General features: G+C 37.2%; 1 protein-coding gene across 4 annotated transcripts in view; it reads left to right on the forward strand.

Annotated features, from left to right (window-relative positions):
* KCNMA1 (potassium calcium-activated channel subfamily M alpha 1) overlaps positions 1-18,514 on the forward strand; it is a 1,434,006-nt gene that overhangs the window by 1,214,913 nt on the left and 200,579 nt on the right. For all 4 annotated transcript variants that reach the window (XM_019502361.1, XM_019502362.1, XM_019502363.1 and 1 more), the window contains one exon: positions 10,512-10,605. In XM_019502361.1, the coding sequence (XP_019357906.1) occupies positions 10,512-10,605 (94 nt within the window). The remainder of the gene's footprint in view (positions 1-10,511; positions 10,606-18,514) is intronic.

The following is an 18,514-nucleotide window of genomic DNA, read 5'->3' on the forward strand; positions in this document are numbered from 1 at the left end:
TCTCAAGGAGGAATTGCTGTGGGTATTTTCAGTTGCCTGATTCACAAAGTGGTAGGTAGCAAAGTCGAAACAGGCTTGTCATTGAAAGAGGGAAGTCATGTTCACTGTCACTCAGATAAAAACAACTTTGGTAGCCAGAAGCTCAATCAACATATTGACTATTTGCATGTAGTAATAAGGAGCTCCAAGTCATCATGGTCCATCACTTCATGAGTTTGAGAGCTGAGCTTTATATGAAACATGCCAGGTTACAGGAAAACAATGATTGTTCTTTTGGGGATTAAAGTAGGAATTTGCTTAAGAGAAAGACGAAAGGAAAATTATGGGGGGAAAGAATTCAATTAGTTATTCAAATCGGGGATGATATACTGTAGAAAATGCTGTACTGGTATTGCTGATGTGACTTACCTCTGCAATGATGTGCCATCACCCTTCACAGAGAGTAAAAGAGGCTGTGTTGTGGGTTAAAACCAAAAATGACATATCTGGAAGTGATAGCTGTAGCTGATGGCTGACTATAAAAGAAAATGCTGTTAGACAGTGGTGAACAGATAGAGCTGAAAGTCTTGACAATTCCAATTAAAAATGGTTTTCCTTTTATATATCTATTCCACCCCGTTCTTTCTCCCTCACTACTGCCCACACACTTTTAAACACATTTTCATCTCCCCTTCTAGTCAAATCATGCTGAAGCCAGTTTTAGCCATCTCTGAAACCATGGTACTGGTATTCTGTCTTTGTGCATTTAGCTTAAGGCTGAGGCCTGTTTTTAAGTTAAGGCAAGTGCATATTCACAAAAAAAAACCCTAGACTGCCATAGGCATGGGATTAACCATGTTGGTTGTTTTTAAAATGGCTGTAACTTGCTGATAATCAGGGATCCTAGTTTTGTCTTTTTAAAAATCGCAATTTCTCTGATTTAATAAAGCCTCCCCACAAATTCTCTGATTAAAATCTCCAAAATCCATGTTTTTCCATGATTAAAATGAAATGCCACTATATATATATGTATCAGTTGAACACAATGTTTTATTGATATATTTACAATTTTAAAGCAATTTGGCAGCCTACCAGTGCTTCAATCACTATAATAAAATACATTCTAAATACCTATACATTTTGGCATTTGATTTGGGGTATTTTAGCATGGAAATCTGGGGGGCACATGCCCCCCATGTCTCCCACGGGAGTATGTGCAGCACTGGAGAAACAGCCCCCACCTAGGTGAGTTGCATGGCAGCCCCATCCCATGCCCCACACAGTGCCCAGGCTGGGCAGTAGCCTCAGCCTCAGCCATGTCCAACTTCTTCCTTCCTTCCCTCACTTTGGGGGCCTCAGTTCCCTTTCCCACCTCACCACTAGATCTGTCTGCAAGGAGCTGCTCTCCAGGCTGCCTAGCAGCCATGCGCATGTGTAACTGTGCGCATGCACATGGCGCCCCCTGCTGATTGCCCTTCTCCCGCTCCCCTCAGACCCTTGCAGGCTGGAACTCTGCCAGCCTGCAGGGGTAAAACCCACTGTTCCCTGCATTTTTCTCCTTAAAATGAAACAATCTGGGTTTTACCGCATTTTTCCATTGTGAATAGAAAACCTGGATCCCTGCTGACAATTGTTTAAATCACCATCATTATAACAAACAAAATCTATTGAAATAGTAAATATATAGACATGGTTTGTTAATATTGTCTTCAGGCAAAACCTTGTATTTTTTACCCAGGATGAAGGCTATCTGAGAACTCTGACAGGGTTGCATGCATTACTACCACAAAAATCTTCCTCTGTATGCATAAATTTGATACTTCTATATACATTTTGATATTTGATAGGTATTATTAGTAGGAGAATATTAATACGTTTTCTGACCACAACATGTTGAGTAGTTGTCGTTACATAGGAAACATTTGCCAAAACATACTTATTCCTGTCCTTAGATTAGGAAAAATCACATTATGTTTAGACCCCAAGGGTGCACCTGCATGAGATGTTTACTGCAGAGTACACTAATTAGCTATACAGTAAAATCTCAGTGTCTACACATGCAGCCCTATTAGGCTGCACTAAACTAATAAATGCTGCTGTAGGTTAGTATTTTTCAATACAAGTACTATCCTACAGTGGCACTCTTTAGTGCACAGCACTGCACGTATAGCTCAACATGGTGTGGTCCTGGGCACATGTGTAAACATGGCACCCAGGAGCAATAAACTCTGTAACAAATGACACCAGTGGTTATTGCTTTGTGTTAATGTGTAGACATGCCCCAAGGATAGTAAATGTTGACCTCTTTATGAGGACCACTGTGTATATTGAAATTTTATCATTTAATTTTTCTCATTTACTATTTTTTGTGTGGCATTCTCAGTAATTTGTTTAATGCTTCCCCAAAAGATATAGGAGTGTATCTGTTTCTCGCCAACATTAATTCTGCTTTATAGATCTGTGGTAAGGGTCCTGTGCAGTTTGAGGACTATATTGTCATTGACAACACAGATACCAATGTCATCTACAGAAATAAAATATATAACCAGTAGTACCAAAATATAGGCCTTTTTACCATTTCAGCTAAATAAGACTTAATTTCTCTGAGTGAAAGGAAGTTCTTCAGTGGCTGTATCACTGGATTTGCCCACAAAATCTTTATGCTCGTATATAAACTATTTTTGGCTTGGATGTTGCTAACTTGAAAATTATACAGGGCTGTATAACCTAACCTAAGTAGTACCAGTGCCAAGCATACCAAAGCAGAAGAGGTGCATAATAGCATTCTGGAGTCTAGGTCCTATATAATGAATAGTGGTTTTATTCCTCATATTTGTGTCCAGTCCAAATCAGCATCAAATCCATACAGTGGAGAAAACACCATTCCCGATTAAATTTGAATTATGCATAAAAAATGACAGCTCCTACTGGTTAGCAAGCAAAATATTTGAGCTTACATTATTCATTAAAGTTATGAGCATGCATAGTCACTCATCCATGCTGTGGTCTGTGAAGTTCAAATATATATACTTTGTGCCTAAAATGGCTAATTTTTGCTTGCAGACATATTTTCAGATACATATGAGCTGTCTTTAGTTTTTAAAAATTTACCCCAGTATAAATATACATATTGCAAACTGTCTAAAATAACTGTTAAATTTAAATGTCTTTTGGACAAAAATATATATAATTACATACAAAGAGAGAAATGTAAAAGCTAATATTTTATCTCAACTAAGATAAATAGTAAAATATCATACAAGCAACATTATAATAGAACATAAACCCTATGATAAATAGCCATAAGTCAACCACTTATTAATAGGACTTGAAAAATACTTCTCTGTGAATGTTATTTCATAATCACCCACCATGAAGTTTCTTTCATATTACTCTGAAGCATCCAGTTCTACTTATTTTAGAGGGGAACAGATTACATTGACCACAGTGATGATCTGGTCTGGTAGAGTTAGTGTTTCTAAAATAATTTGATGAAAAATGGGACCTATGTCAACTCCATTACTTTGTTTTTTATTTTGTTTTGAGGTGGTATAGCATATATCTACATAAAAGGTAGAATTTTACCTTAAAGCAATAAAGTGAATTTGAGCCAAGGAAAATCAAGGATGATTACCAGGAGATAAATCCCTATTAGTAAGATATTTGTGGGTGTTTGTATATTATCCATTAATGCATTATCTGAATACCTGAGACATACTGCAGTTTAAGATAGTGTCCCAAAGCCTAATATGCTTCTCAGATTACTTGATTGGAAGGCTTTAAGATCTTCAATCCATTTCCAGTTCCTATTTTAGAAAGGATTTTATTTTTTATGCAAAAGTTTGAAAATTTAATAAATCTTGGTTTATGTAAATTTTTGAAGATTATTTTCACATTATTGACTGTGGTTGGTACAAGTTTGTTTTTATTTCAGAAAGTATTCAAATACTAGTATTGGCTACTAGTTTTGCATAGGGAGACAAATTTGTTTAGATGTATTTTGTTGTTTGCTTTTTTTTCTGGAGAAATAGAAGATTTAGTAGTATGAGGTCTGATTTAGTAGTATGAGGTCTGACAAACAGTATCTCCCAGGCAAGCCATCTGATTTCCTGAGAATGTGTTTACTTGTGAGACACACAGGTTTATTTGTGTGAATTTAGTTAATCAAAGGCATAAATTACCTTTGAGCTCTACTTATAATATTACAATTTGGCTCTATTTTAGAATTAATAACACAAAAGCAGAAAAAGTTTGAGAATTAGGTTCCATTCCAGTTTTCACTAACATAAGTCAGAATCTTCCTGTTCACATTCATGAAAATAGTATCAAACTTTCAATGTAGAGTCTGTTGGACTTAGAATGGACACTGGGGACACGTCCAGACAAGCACGGATGTTTGGTTCCCTGGGGACAAGAAGCAGCAGTACACCTTGTGCCACTGCTACTTGTACCTAGGGAATGCCCGTGCCACATGCCCTCTGGTGCATGGCATCTTATCCTGGGTGGGGTATGGGAGGCAGGGGTCAGCAACTGTGCTGGCCCCAGCAGCCTTTCCTGGAGGCCAGGGAGGCTGTAGCCATGGTGCTCCTGTGGCTGGGAGCCTGGCTGGCTGCCAGAGTATGGCTTTGCCAAGCCAGGCTCTGGTTTTTGGTGGTACGTGCTGCCCCATGTGCACTGCCCTTTTTTTTTTCTGCATGGATCTCCCTGGGTCAAAAAAAAAATCCCCTGTGCTGGAAGGTAGCACCATGGGAAATGCCTGATTGTGTGGTATGTGTCGCCACAACTAGGGCTGTAGACCACATACCTCATGGCCATGCTTTTCTGGCTGCAGCCTCAATGGTCATGTGAGATTGCAAGTTCGGTATTAAGATGGGTAATCTTAGAAACAAATAGCAAGTATGTGGATGTTGCATACATATCCATCCGGTTTTCCACTAGTGGTGAACTAAGCAAAGAAATGTTGACTGCTGAAATGCTTGTTGAGCTACTTTGTCAGATTTTATTGGAGAAATTTGAAACATGGAAATAATACAGTAAAATTCTTAGTCTGTAAACTCCTCCTTCCTTATCCTTATATAAGACAATATACTATATAATAAGGTCAAAAATATCTTACTGACTCAAGAATGCACTTATTATCTCTCAGTGAGCCAGTTATTCATAAGAAGCCAGCAACAGAAGGAGATCAAAATGTACAATTTTACTGAATGGTTAAGATACTTTTTAACTGTTTTTCACAGAATGTGATATTCACTTTTGGCTTTATTTTAATGTTTTGTTTAATCAAATTAGGTTTTGTGCACCAAAAAGAGAAAATGAAGGTTTGCAGTTTCCAACTAAACCTGTAATTAAGCACCTAAATAGGTTGGCCTCATTTTCAGAGATGCCATGTATTGAACTTTGGCAAAGTTGTTAGTGTCCTGCACCACTAAGCTATAACACTTGTTTAGGTGCTTAAATATGAATTTAATCCCATCTCTATAGTAACACAAATTTGAAATTGTTAATCTTACCTGTTTTATGATTCATTCTTTACAGTACAAGGTTGCTATTAAAGTACTTTCCCTGTCATTTTCAGTAGATTCAAGGGAATAATCATCATCTACAGCTAAAAGATCTGAGACCTTTGTCAATATGTGGGAAATAAGTATTGCTTCAAACATACCTACTTGTGGATAGGATTATTGCTTAAAGATGATAATATTGTGGAATAATCCTTTTACACAAAAAGCCACTTTAAAAAAGAAGTTGAGAAGGCTGCAGGTATAAACCTATATTTTATCTGTGGAAACAGATACTTTAATATTCTGTAATTTTCTATAATATTAGAATAGATTCATGCCTGTGGTTTGAAAACATTACTTATTGGACAAAAAAAGTTAATTTCCATTTTTTCTTATTATTTAGAAGTAAAGAATGCAGCTAGATCAAGTTACCCAAAACATTCATTTCAATTCAAGAATGCAACTACTAATGCACTGGTTGGTGCCAAGCCCACTGAAGGAATCCTGGAACCTGTTCCACTTGTTAATAACCGTAAAGGGAGCCTCTTTCTACCCAACAATCCCTCTCTGCTGCATCTTAACTTGTTGAGTTCTGTTGAACAAGGAAAATCTACCTACTGTAGATTGCAAAGGGCACTCAGCTTGCCTGTAAAATATCGCTACCACTCCCAAAAGCCTGGGTTGAACCAAGATCTCCGTAGGTAGCCCCTTAGCTGGATATATAAGGCAAAACAGATTGGTTTGTGCATGGTTTTATGATCTGTTTTCAATGTGAATATGACATTACTAATGGTCTGCTAAGTGTTTACAGATGTGGGCTTCCCCAGATGTGGCGATTAATAACTTAATTGAGATGGCTAGTCAACTAATGTTTCTGGGCAGTTTGTAGTTTATCTTTCATATAGCTTATTTGCCTTAAAACATTTACTCTGGGCAATGCATTTACAACGTTTTCAAGTTGGCATGATGTTTGGTACCTTAAATGTCAACAGTGCTGCAGGTTCTTTGGAGAACCATAAAGCAGGCAGCCATGAATGTTATTGTTAGGTGAGCTGGCAAAGGAAAAGAAAGAGACAGTTTACTGTATATATTTTTAAAGGTAACAACATACTAAAAAAACCCAGTTAGGAACGTGTCCACTGTTTTTGAAAGACATTCCCTTTATTTTGTTTAAAACCAAAATGAGAATAAAAGTCAAGTAATATGTTGTTACAGATGTTCAGCTCTGCATTAAGGCTGTTAAAATTACTAGCACATCTTAAATCAATTCATGGAACATTGTCTAGAGGTTATGTCATTGAAATAATGAATCCTCTTTACTCAAGAATAAGCAAACATGTTAAAACATCAGTGTAACTTTAAATTAAACTCCAGCATAAACCAGAGTATCTGAAGCCTCATTAGACTTGCCTGACATTTTTCTAGCACGGAGTCTTCCTGATCTGTAAAACTGTTAGATTCTGTGCCTATTAGACAAGTGAGCACTGGGTTGTTACAACAGTACACTAAGTGTTATACTTAGGGATGTGCAAAAACAAGCTCTAGAATTGTATGAGAATTCAGAGTTTGGGTTGAGTTCAGATCCTATAAAATTCTGCGTCAGATTCCTGAACTTGTTTGCACTTTTCATGAAAGCTGGTAAAGAAAGTCTGCCTAATACACTATGACTGTATTTTAACACAATCCTCACAGCACACAAGAAATTCAAAATATTAAAACAGGGAGCACTTTCTCATTAACAAAAGCAGTAGGTTAAACATGTAACATTAGAATTAAGTTGTCATAAATTGCAGCCCATTATTCAAATACAGTTGTCTTTTAACCGAGATAGTGAATTTAAGACTCCTTTTTAATTTAATTTTTATTTCTCACATGCAGACACAGGAACTATGAAATGAAAATTATATTTTATGGCTTAACTAAAATTTTTGCTAGATCTACTTTCTTTAAATGCTCAGGAAATTGATAGAATATATAAAGGATAATAATTAAATATGGTTTATATCCTACCTATGACTAAGAAGCCACTTGTGAGTTATCATTGTAACACTACTGGGAGCCAAGCCATAGTTAATAGTCTCCATTGTGCACCATTCATATATTTCAGCTTCAGACTATTTTTCTTTCCTTTAAGGGAATGTGACTGCATTTCTGAGTTGCAGACGCACTCTAAACTGTACACGCAGATTTCACTGTTAAATAAAGTCCAGATTCAAATGTGATATGATTAAGATACATGATCTTTCATTGCTACAATGAAAATAAATGGCTCCTTTGTCTAATACTTGTTGTTTAATGCAAAGCTTTATTACTGAAATGAGGTCTCTCAGAATGTTTTAGTAACAAGTATTAACTACCGAGCCACATTACTTTAGAACATTACAGGTAAATAGATTGTTACATGTTACACAGTTGTTTAAAAATGATAGTCACTTAATGAAGAATAAAGCTTGCTTACTGTAAGTGTAATCGAAAAGGAATCTGTTAGGAAACCCAGTCTTGAAAAGATAGTACTTCTGGATGGTAACTAATAAGGCCTAGTTTTCCAATTGGCCAATATGGCATGACATCTGGTAGTATTGCAAAGAGCAAATGCTAGAACATGCCAGATGAAAGATCCTCATTGGACTTTAACATTTGAAAGCAGCAAGGATGTGTTATTTTAACCAGATGAAGGCTTGGAAAAAATATCTTCTTTAATAGCATTTTGCACTGTTCAAGAACTGTTTCTGGGCATAATATTCCTACAGATGGTCTGTATTAAAGTAAGACTTTGCAAATAATCCTATTGGGTCAAGTGTTTCCTTGTACTAGTTGAAAGCTATAAAAAGTGTTTTTCTTTTAGACTCTGATAACCATTCTGTAGCCCAGAGTAGCACATTAATTTAGATGAAGGTCTGAATTTTGATTGCTGGCAGAGAGAATCATTTGTAGGTGTTTTTGTTTGTTTTTCTGCAAGCAACATTTTCTGTGATTCTTACTTCCTTTAATCTCTCAAGTGGTAATTCTCTGTGTGATTTGCACGGAATATTTTTATTCGGTAAAGAGTAAGGGAGCCTAGTGTATCTTAAAAGCAACTTATTGCTTGTGTGGAATGTATGTAACTGCTCTTGACAGATAAGCTTAAAACAGGGCTTTATCATTTTCCAGAGAATGATTTGCAAGGGGTGTCATGGAATACTCAGAAATCTGCGCTATATTATAATAAAAGCTGGACAAATCCTATTAAAATAATGTCTGTGCATATTTTACCCAGTTTACAAATAACAGTAGTGAAACAATCATGTTTAGTTGCAAGGAATTTTAAAAGAAAAGAAAAATTTAAATGTTCGTATTTGAGTATTGGCTATGGAAATGTTTATACTCAGCAGCTATCTCACCACCTGACTTACGTAACCAATCACAACTACGCAACACAACTTAACAATTTAATATCAGTTGGCAAACTGTTCAAAATTATATATAAGATGTCTAAAGTTAAAAAAAAATCAACCTAGAAAGAAATTGCATTGTTTGCAGATATTCCGGAAATGGAAAAAGAGGCTAAATAAGTCTGATAAAATATTTAGTGTAAGGTTATCACTTCTCACTTCTAATTAAATCTCTTTTACATCACTCTTTTGAGACATTATTTTTTTAACTCCCTGGTTTTGTTAGGCAGTGCCAGGATGTTTTTTAAAAAATAGCGTTATTGCCTTCTGAGAGTTCAGGCAAAATGAAGTTCCATAGCAGACTCCAGAAAACAGACAGACATGACAGGTTAGAATGTGGACTGTAATAAAGTAGTGTCAGAAGAGAGTTATAGCAGAAAGATATTGCTTAATTCATTTCTAGGCAAATCTAGATTAGGTGACATGTCCAGGTTTGGGGGATCTTTTTGGTTCCTATATAGTTTATTACAAATGGAATTTTTTCCCAGCTTCTGCTTGTGCACTGCTAATGTGTACTAAGCTCCTTTAACATAGCTACAACTACTAATACCTTTCCTTTTAGCTTTAAAGTAACCCAGGCCTCAGTTACAATATCTTCTCGTTTGTTTTTCAGTTAACTGTAATATGGAAAAAGCCTATTCTGATTTTTGAAATTACAGCACTAGTTTGAATTTGAGAAAACACTACATTCACAGACAATACCCTTGGATAGCCAGTGTAACTGTTTTTTAATCATCTACTGCAGTAGCCATCTTTAAGCAGTAATGATGGAAGTTTAATACTAATGCATAACTTATTATAAGCAAAGAGTATTATACTATACGTCATCCAAATTATGTATTGTTTATAGTAATCATAAGCAATTTCACATTTGGGAAAATGATCTTTCATTGAAAATGCACTTCATCCTCATTTAAAGATCTTTTGCCATAACACATTTATTCTCTGTTATACAGGTATTGTCCCTCACTTCCATACAAACTCTTTCTGTTTAATCCTCTTATGATATCTCCACTTTTTGAAAGGGGTGGAGTGATGAAGTCTGAATTGTGCTGGAGATCTTTTCACAATCACAGACTATGTTCACAGTCCTAACTAACTGAAACATTGAACATCAAGGCATTGAATATTTTACATCTCTTCATAAAGACTTGGTTGTCTAGCATGTGAGAAACAAGAACCGATTGATATCTGGTTCATTAGTAAAGCAGGCTGGCTGCTGTTATGTTGGTATTTCAAATAGCATTTTATCTTTCTTGGTATATAGAAGAGCACTAATTCTACTCTCTAGTAGTACAGATTAACTGAAAATAACTCTAAGAATAACATGATTGCTGTTCCCCCCCTTTTTGTTTTTGAAGTATGAAACCAATTTGAACTTCTGTGTTCAAAAACCTGGTTTTCTTCCTTTCCTCTCCTTCTTCAAAACAAACTCTGACTAACATGTATTTGATTTTTATTACTGTTGGGCTTAAAATATTAGCAATGAAGTATCAGTGCGTGAATGGACGTTGAGTGTGTGTTCTTTGCTATTTCACTTGTGTTTCATGCTGTGCTTAGAGCAGTTCTTAATCTCATGAGTTGCCTATATTTCCAGTTGAAGATGAGCAGCCGCCGACGCTGTCGCCCAAAAAAAAGCAGCGAAATGGAAGCATGCGAAATTCACCCAACTCCTCACCCAAACTGATGAGGTAAGACGTAAGATTGTAAGAAACTCATATCTTTATCTCCTTTCCTCCCCCACTTCCTCTCAAGCTCCCCCAACCTCAAAAAAGCGGGGGGGGAGGGGGATGAAGAAAAAGATTGTTAGATAGTTTCTGAAAGGCTGAAGTATTTATTCTGTCAGCTTGTCAGCAGTTAATGATAGAGCTGAAAAAAAATTCTGTCATGAAAAACAGTTTGAAAAGCTGTTTGAAAAATACATAGGCTTTAAAGTCTTAGCTGTCACCCTGTCCTGTCCGTGTGTAGTTCTTAAACAGCAGTGGCACTAATGATAGCACTAACCAATCAGAGGAACTCGTGTGGTTAGTTTGCCTCAGGCAATTCTCTTTTTGTTGGAATCCCTCTGAGTACTGTTTTCTGTACTTAAGGCCATATGTGAGATGTATCATCACAATCAAAAATGAACCTGAATATTACCTTCCTTTTATCCTGTCGATTGAAATCAAATTTCTGTTAATTGATTTTGACTGATAAAAAAGTCTAATAATCTATGTGCTTGCCAAAGCAAAGTTCAAAACTAATGCAGTTTTACTCAGGGTAAAAGCAATATCAATTATGAAATACAAGATTTTTTTAAAGATACTACATACTCTGAAAGTGGATAATGAAAACATCTTCTGGTGGGTAGTGGATTTTTCTCTCTCTTGTCAGATATACAGTATTTTAAACCACTAGAACCTTCATGTAATTAAGCCATTCCTTTCCGCGGGACAGTTTCCCTCTATGTGGAGGTTCTTTATGTCTGGAATTGTAATTGGGATATATTACTATATTGTAACAGCATGGATCTTTTATTCTATTTCCCCTTGTTGAAGTCACTGGGAGCAAGACCAGGCACTAGAAATGTAGCTTCACTGTGGCTGAATTGTCTGCAAGCAGGTTGTTCTGCTTGGTTTGTCTATATGTATAATTAGAAAAAGGCCAAGCTAGAAATTCAGATCAAGGTTGAAACCAGAGTTGAACATCATAGTTCTGTTGTATATGTATCTTTATATAAATATATATACACATTATATATAAACATACATGCACATAGACAGAAAAACCAACACCCACACATGTAAAATATATTCATCAGTCAGCACCTTGTTCACTTAATGGCAGTGACCACGCTCCTTTAGCAGTTTTCAGTATAGCCAGACAATTTCCCACTTTGTATTACAGAGTGTGGAAGAGGAATTTCCTTAGCTAGTTGAAGATTCTTCCATTTCTCCTTATTGTTCCTGCAATCTAGGGCATATTCAAGGGCAGACTTTCTGCATGTCTTCTTCATCTGTGTTTATACTACAGCACCAAAAGCAAGATTGATTCACAGAGGAAAATGCACCCAGCTGTGTCTTTTTTTTCCCATTGACCATCTATTTCTGTTAAATGTATCGTTAAAAGTTCTCTGCCTTTCCGTTAGCTCAGCCTTGCTGTGTGACACTGATTTACATGCTTGTTTACAGTTTATGAGGAAGAATAAAATGAGCATACCACCAAGCTTCTCATTTTTATGATGGCAGTTGTCATGCTAACATCATTTTCAATTTGCTCACCTTTGGATAATCTTTTTATCTGGTGCTAATAATTTTGCCCATTTAAAGGTTGAAATATGTGGGAGTTCTCCCCCTTGCCAAAATTTAAGAAAGTAAAAATAAAATAAAATAAGGAAAGGAGAGAGAAAGCTGAAGCATTTGGAGCTGAGTGCACTGTCCCTGTTTGCTATGTAAAGTATGCCTCATTTCTTTGATCTTGAGTAATAATAATTCTGGGGAGTTATACTGTTTTCATATGCTTCAAAGCTGTGTCAAAGTTTTGCTGCTTAAGGGTACTTCTTTATTCTACTGGCTCTTGGGTACTGAGATGACAGGTCCTCTGTACTAGGTGCAGGCTTTTTCAAGTCATAGCCTTCAGCAAAACATCAAATTACCAAATACAGGGTAACATACTTCTACACAAATGCCTTTCCTGTAGATATATTATACCATATATATTAAATACTTTAGTGTTACACGGTACATTTTATGTGCAATAGAAAGTGATGGTTTGAGGTAGCCTTAGGGGTACTTTTTTTCCACAAGCAGAAAAAGCTAGTGTATACCGTATCAAGTATGGTTTTTACAGGACTTTCTGCCCGAAGGCCTTTGTAAATAAGTAATGATCAACAGATTGGCTGTGGGTTTTTGAAAAGCATGCCTGTGTCAGTTTGCATGATGGGGGAAAATTTTCAAAGTGGAGCCTGCTTTCATTGCCTGCTGAAGAGGGACTGAGGGAGAGTAGTCATCCCGAGCTTGAGCTGTCTGCTCAGTAGCACATCAGAATTGCTAAATACAGGTCGAGCAATGAGCACAGAACTTTGCCAAGCCTCCAAATCTACTTTGTTTTTTTCTTCCTCTTTTTTTACTGTTGAATTTATTTGCTCACCTTTTTCTTCCAATCTTCAAGCTCCCCCTACTCCTACCTCATGTCCCCTCTACTTTACCCAATATCCATGTAGGGTAAGCTGAATTTTGGTTCAGAGCTTTTAAATAGGGAAAAAATGGATTAAGTCCAAAAAAAATTTAGTTTTACCGAGTAAGTGGTCAGATCCTTTTCTATGGAAAAGAAATTAAGCTTGATTATCTCATTTTAAAAATACAGAACTTATCTAAATTGAAATGTTGTGATCCTCTGCCCACTCTAATGCTTGTCTTAGTTAATGTCATCTAAGGACAAGAGATGCTTCCTGTCAGATAAAACATACTGTATTGTCTGTTCCTGATATTTACTGTTTTTCTTCCCAAAAATTTGAGGAAAAAGACATTCTTACAACTAGATGTTTTTCAATGGAAATGTCATTTAACAGACTTGTCCATATTATTTGACTTTGATGTGCTGGAGTTCAAGTGTTAGGAGGTATAAGCATGTAGAGCAGGAAGAATGCACACAAATTCCATTGTGAAATGTAATCAGAGGTCTACTGAGTCACTTCCTGATCAACCCTACAGGCAGCAGAGGGTCCAAACTCAGCAGAAATACAGCATGTCCACTGTCACAGGGAGCAAACCAGTGAATGGAAGTTCATTCAAAGAAGATGATCCTCTGCTTTCCTGTGTGCTATGGGGTAAAATTCCATGCTTACTGAACACAAAAAAGTTCAATAGAACACAAAAAATTACACTTCAGTGAATGAATGGGGTTTTGGAGAGTTCAGCTGCAGTGTCTAATTTGATCCAAATCTAAACTTACAAGATTGTGAGGTTCTTATCACTAGAGTTTGTCTTTTATCACTAGAGACAAATTGATGTTACCAAATATAGATGTCTGTTTTACAGTACGTGATGACAATTACCTTAGTAACCAAAGTAAATGGACATTAGACATCTCTTACATGAATATGGAGAGAATTAGGAAACCCAGCACAATTCCAGTTTCATACAAGATCACATCCAAAGAAACATGGTGGATGAATCTGGTGTAGAACCTCTAAGTTATGATACTGGTCATATCAACTGCTTGACTGGAGAAATATTTAGACAACAAACGAGAAACGTAAAACTGTATCGTCATTGGATAGCTCCCTTAATATTAATGAAGTTTTATTGATTTACATCAGCTGAGAATCTGGCCCTTAAATCTGCAGGAGAAAATATTTGCAAAAATCCTTCGACTAGAGCTTTAAATGACAGCAACAAAAAGCCTCTAAAAGAGAAGTGAGCCATCTTCTCTTGAGGAGACATCCTGTGCGAATTGGCACATTCTGTAAGGCCAAGTTACAAAAGGAAGAAAAAGAAAGGAAGCAAAACAATACGTAACAGTAATAGTCATGTAGGGCATGCTGAGTGTTAATTTTCATTAGGCATTTATAGACAGAAAAGGTAGAAACATTTGATGCCTCTCATATCATTAAAAGAAATAAATGTACTTGTTCCTCACCCCATAGTCTCCGTTTTTGTTACAAGTCATAGATGAACAATCCAGTTAATTATGGTTTGGCAGCATCCAGTGTATCTGGTAGCCAGGCTGGTCAAAAAGTAGTCACTCTGATTTCAGTGGTAACCAATAAAAGTTATGAAAAGATTTAGATTCCCAACTAAAAAGCCACTTAAAAGAACTGTTAGGGGCTCTTGTCACTTAGTGCTTTTGTAACTGCAACTGCACAAGTGAAATACACTGAGTAGAAGGAATGTCAGCCCAGCTGAGTCAAGTTACCTCTTAATGCAGGAACAAATAACATCTGACAGGGCCCAAGGGGCCTGAAGAGCAAACAAATAGTTTGTCCCTGTCCACTCTGAATTGAGTGGTGTACTTGACATGGGCCTCTAGACAAGTAGCATACTCAGCAAAGGGTCATTATCATTAGTGTCCCTGAACATGTAAAAATCAGAGGCATTGTAAAGCTGAGTTTTCAGTTAGTTGCCAAGGAGAATTTCATAAGCCTGAGGATTTTTCTTGATCCACAGTCCAGAAAACTCCCCAACCAAACAGTGAACTTGCTCAAAGACTAGCAAGGTCCAGTAAAAGTGACACTCAGAAGTCAACCTTTCTGCAACCTTTCGGGGGCAAAAAAACAAAAACCAAAAAAATAAACAAGAGAGACTATTTATCTGGTATAACCAGAGAAATATCCACAGTCTATATGAACAATGACCGATATCTTAATCTAGGCTTAGTATGAGGAATGGTTCCTCCCACTTCTTTGGACTCTCTCTCTCTCTCTCTCTGTTTTTTCAGGGGCTGACCTGTGTTACCCCTGCCCCACCAGTATTACCCTCTGAGCTGACAGTTTCCATTACTCTAAGTTGAACCAAATAAAATAGAAATAGGCTTTGATGGAGACACTTGTCAACTGAAAACTAGCAAATGGTGTATTCTGATGATCCTTAACTTGTGACCCAAATTGGATATGACCCAGCTCTGCAGATCTGAAAAATAACTGGTTAGTTGTAATAATGCCTTACAGTTGTATAATATTTTTCCCTGCCCATTCCCTGCAAGAATCTTGAAGTAATCTATAAACTGTGCAAGTGTTATGGTATGCATGCAAGTATCACTTTCCATACCATTGATGTACAGACAGCCACCTCTAAGTGCCATAGCATATATTAACTTCCCACTATACTTTAGGATAGAATCGATTATGTTTTAAGTTGTTAATAATGACTGCATCATACATAGTTTTCCTTAAAGGGGTTAGTCGACTTAGGCCAGGTACAAGCATTACACTTTTACAACTATAAGTGATCGGAAACCAGTCTACACCCATAATAGAACAGAAGTTCAACAAACATAGACTGGTTTGAAAATGGTGGAATCCAGTCTAAGATTTCCACCCCCCCCTCACCAAAGGGCAAATGTGTGTTCTGTTTGCTACCAATCTAAATTATGCCACTTGCAGAAAACCACATAACTTAGATCAATTTCACCTCAGGCTTTTTGATTGTACCTAGCTTTATTGGTTTAAATGAAAGAGGACAATCTACACTAGACTTTCCACTCTGAAGCTGTATTAGTGATGTTACAGATCACTAAAATAAAAAAAGTGTCCACATTTATCCAGTTTTCTGAAATCTGTACAAATTTGCCTGACATTAGAGAATGGCTTTTTTCAGGCCCTTTTTCTCTCGTTCCACCAAATTGCCACATGTTCAGATTAATATACTCTAAACAAGAACTGCTAAAAACTGAGGGCATACTTGCTGCCCCTCTTTTTAATTTGCTTTATAAACATTGAAAACAATTGGCCAGTTCATAATTTCTCATGAATGAAGTTCTTGTATCTCAGGAGCATAGTCTGAATATTTATTGAGATATAAGGGTACTCCAGAAAAAGGATACTTTGACTTTACTTGGTGGGTTCTTTGGAGAAAGTACTCTACACCAAGTTCTTCAGTAGACATGATGAGCTAACCAACCCCTTTGAAAAGGCTCCTGACAGTTGAAAAATGTATATATATAAAGAGAAACATGTTCTAGCAATATTTATCATGTAGTGGGGAAATTGTTACTGGGTGCTCAGAGATTAACCAGAACTCGTATTATAAAATCAACCGCAATTCAAAGGCAAACCCAGGACTTTGACTGCTAACAGCTGAATGAGTTAATGTCTTGCCTTAGTAGATTGAGGAAGAATCTAAGAGAAGGAGATATAGGTTGTCTTAGCAATTCTGAGAATGATGAAAAAATAATAATAAAAAATTGTGTGTGTGTGTGTGTATCTGTGCATGCATGTGCTTATGCATGCACATCACTGGGACATTTTACCTATAAGGTTTCTGACTCCTGTGGACTTAATTCTTTAAAATTTAATTGCTGATTAACTTGTGAAAGTAAAGGTCAGTGAGTTAGTGTGATTAGTGTAACACAAGCAACAAATTCTCATTACAACTTAATGCCATCTACACAGACTACAGGGGGTCACAGGGAATGGCTAATGGTAGCCGACAAATGTTGGGTGTATTAGTCACAAAACATTTGCTGAATTCCATCAGAACGTCGTGACAACCTTCACAGCTAGTCCCAGTGAGCTGCAGTAGTCAGTGGAGTTTGCCTGTGACAAGCCGTCACTCTATCTTGGTAGAGCTTTATAGCACCAGTCAAAGCAGTCAGGGAAGATTGAAGTGACAGAGGCCCACTGAGTAAATAGTGAAACATGCAGCACATCATGAAATATTCAGCTAGGGTGTAAAAGCTCTAAATGCTTTTTCAATTATTAGCACCTGTACTGGCTGCATACATCTAACACTAACAGCATGTTAATTGCCACAATTTGTTAGGGTGGTTGTAAGAGAAATTTGAAAGGCATGAGACATTTTCCAGTGCATCTCTGCTTGCCATCTTACCCTTCAGCAAACCCTCCCCTTCCCCATAAAAAAAAGTGTACATTCATGTATGAAAGCTCAAAATTGGTCCACAAAGGCAAAGTACATGAGCTGGTTTTCAAGCTCTGGAATGTCTAAGAAGATTGCCAGTCATTTTTTTGTACCAAACATTGGGCCATAGTGTACTTACTGAGGAAAGGTATATTTTCAGATTTCAGCAAGCCTAGCAAGATAGCCACTGCTGCTTAGGGGTGTTTCACCATTGATTCAGTACAAGACTTGTTTTCTAGGAGGTAAGGTACATAAGTCATGTTGTTTCACTTTCAAGCATTTCAAGCATCAAGGGCACAGGTCCTATGTACCCCTCATCTTCCTCCTTACCTTGTGTAGGTGTTCCATTGTGGATCAAAGTAGCCCTAATATACAGTACTCTGTGATTGATGGGGAGAGGATTGAGGTGAAGGTGACAAAACCCAAATATTAATATTACTTAAAGCAGAAGAAATTTTCACCTTCTTGATTTTTCCTTTCTTCTCCCCCACCCCTTCTGCATTTCATAGATTTCATACACATTTGGGCTGGAAGGGACCCCGGAGGATCATCAAGTCCAGCCTCCTGCGCAGGAAGTCAGAAGGGATCATAGGATCCCAGCAAGATAAGCATCCAAATGTGTCTTGAAGGCGTTCAAAGTGGGTGCTTGAGCCGCCTCCGGTGGCAGTCTATTCCAAACCTTGGGGGCTCGGACAGTAAAGAAGTTCTTTCTTATGTCCAGCCTGAATCGGTCACAGTGGAGTTTGTGACTGTTTGATCTTGTCATCCTTTGGGGGGCTCTGATGAACAGACATTCCCCCAGATCCTGATGAGCACCTCTGATAAACTTATAGGTGGTCACCAGATTGCCCCTGAGCCTGTGCTGTTCCAGGATGAATAGTCCCACGGCTCTCAGCCTCTCATTATAAGGTCTGTTTTCCTGACCTCTGATCATGCTTGTGGCTCTTCTCTGGACTCTCTCAAGCTTCTCCACATCCTTTTTGAATTGTGGAGCCCAAAACTGGATGCAGTACTCCAGCTGCGGCCTCACCAAGGCCGAGTACAA

This window comes from Gavialis gangeticus, unplaced genomic scaffold (assembly GCF_001723915.1).
Source record: "Gavialis gangeticus isolate Ggan-Ray unplaced genomic scaffold, GavGan_comp1, whole genome shotgun sequence".
NCBI classification, from domain to species: domain Eukaryota; kingdom Metazoa; phylum Chordata; order Crocodylia; family Gavialidae; genus Gavialis; species Gavialis gangeticus.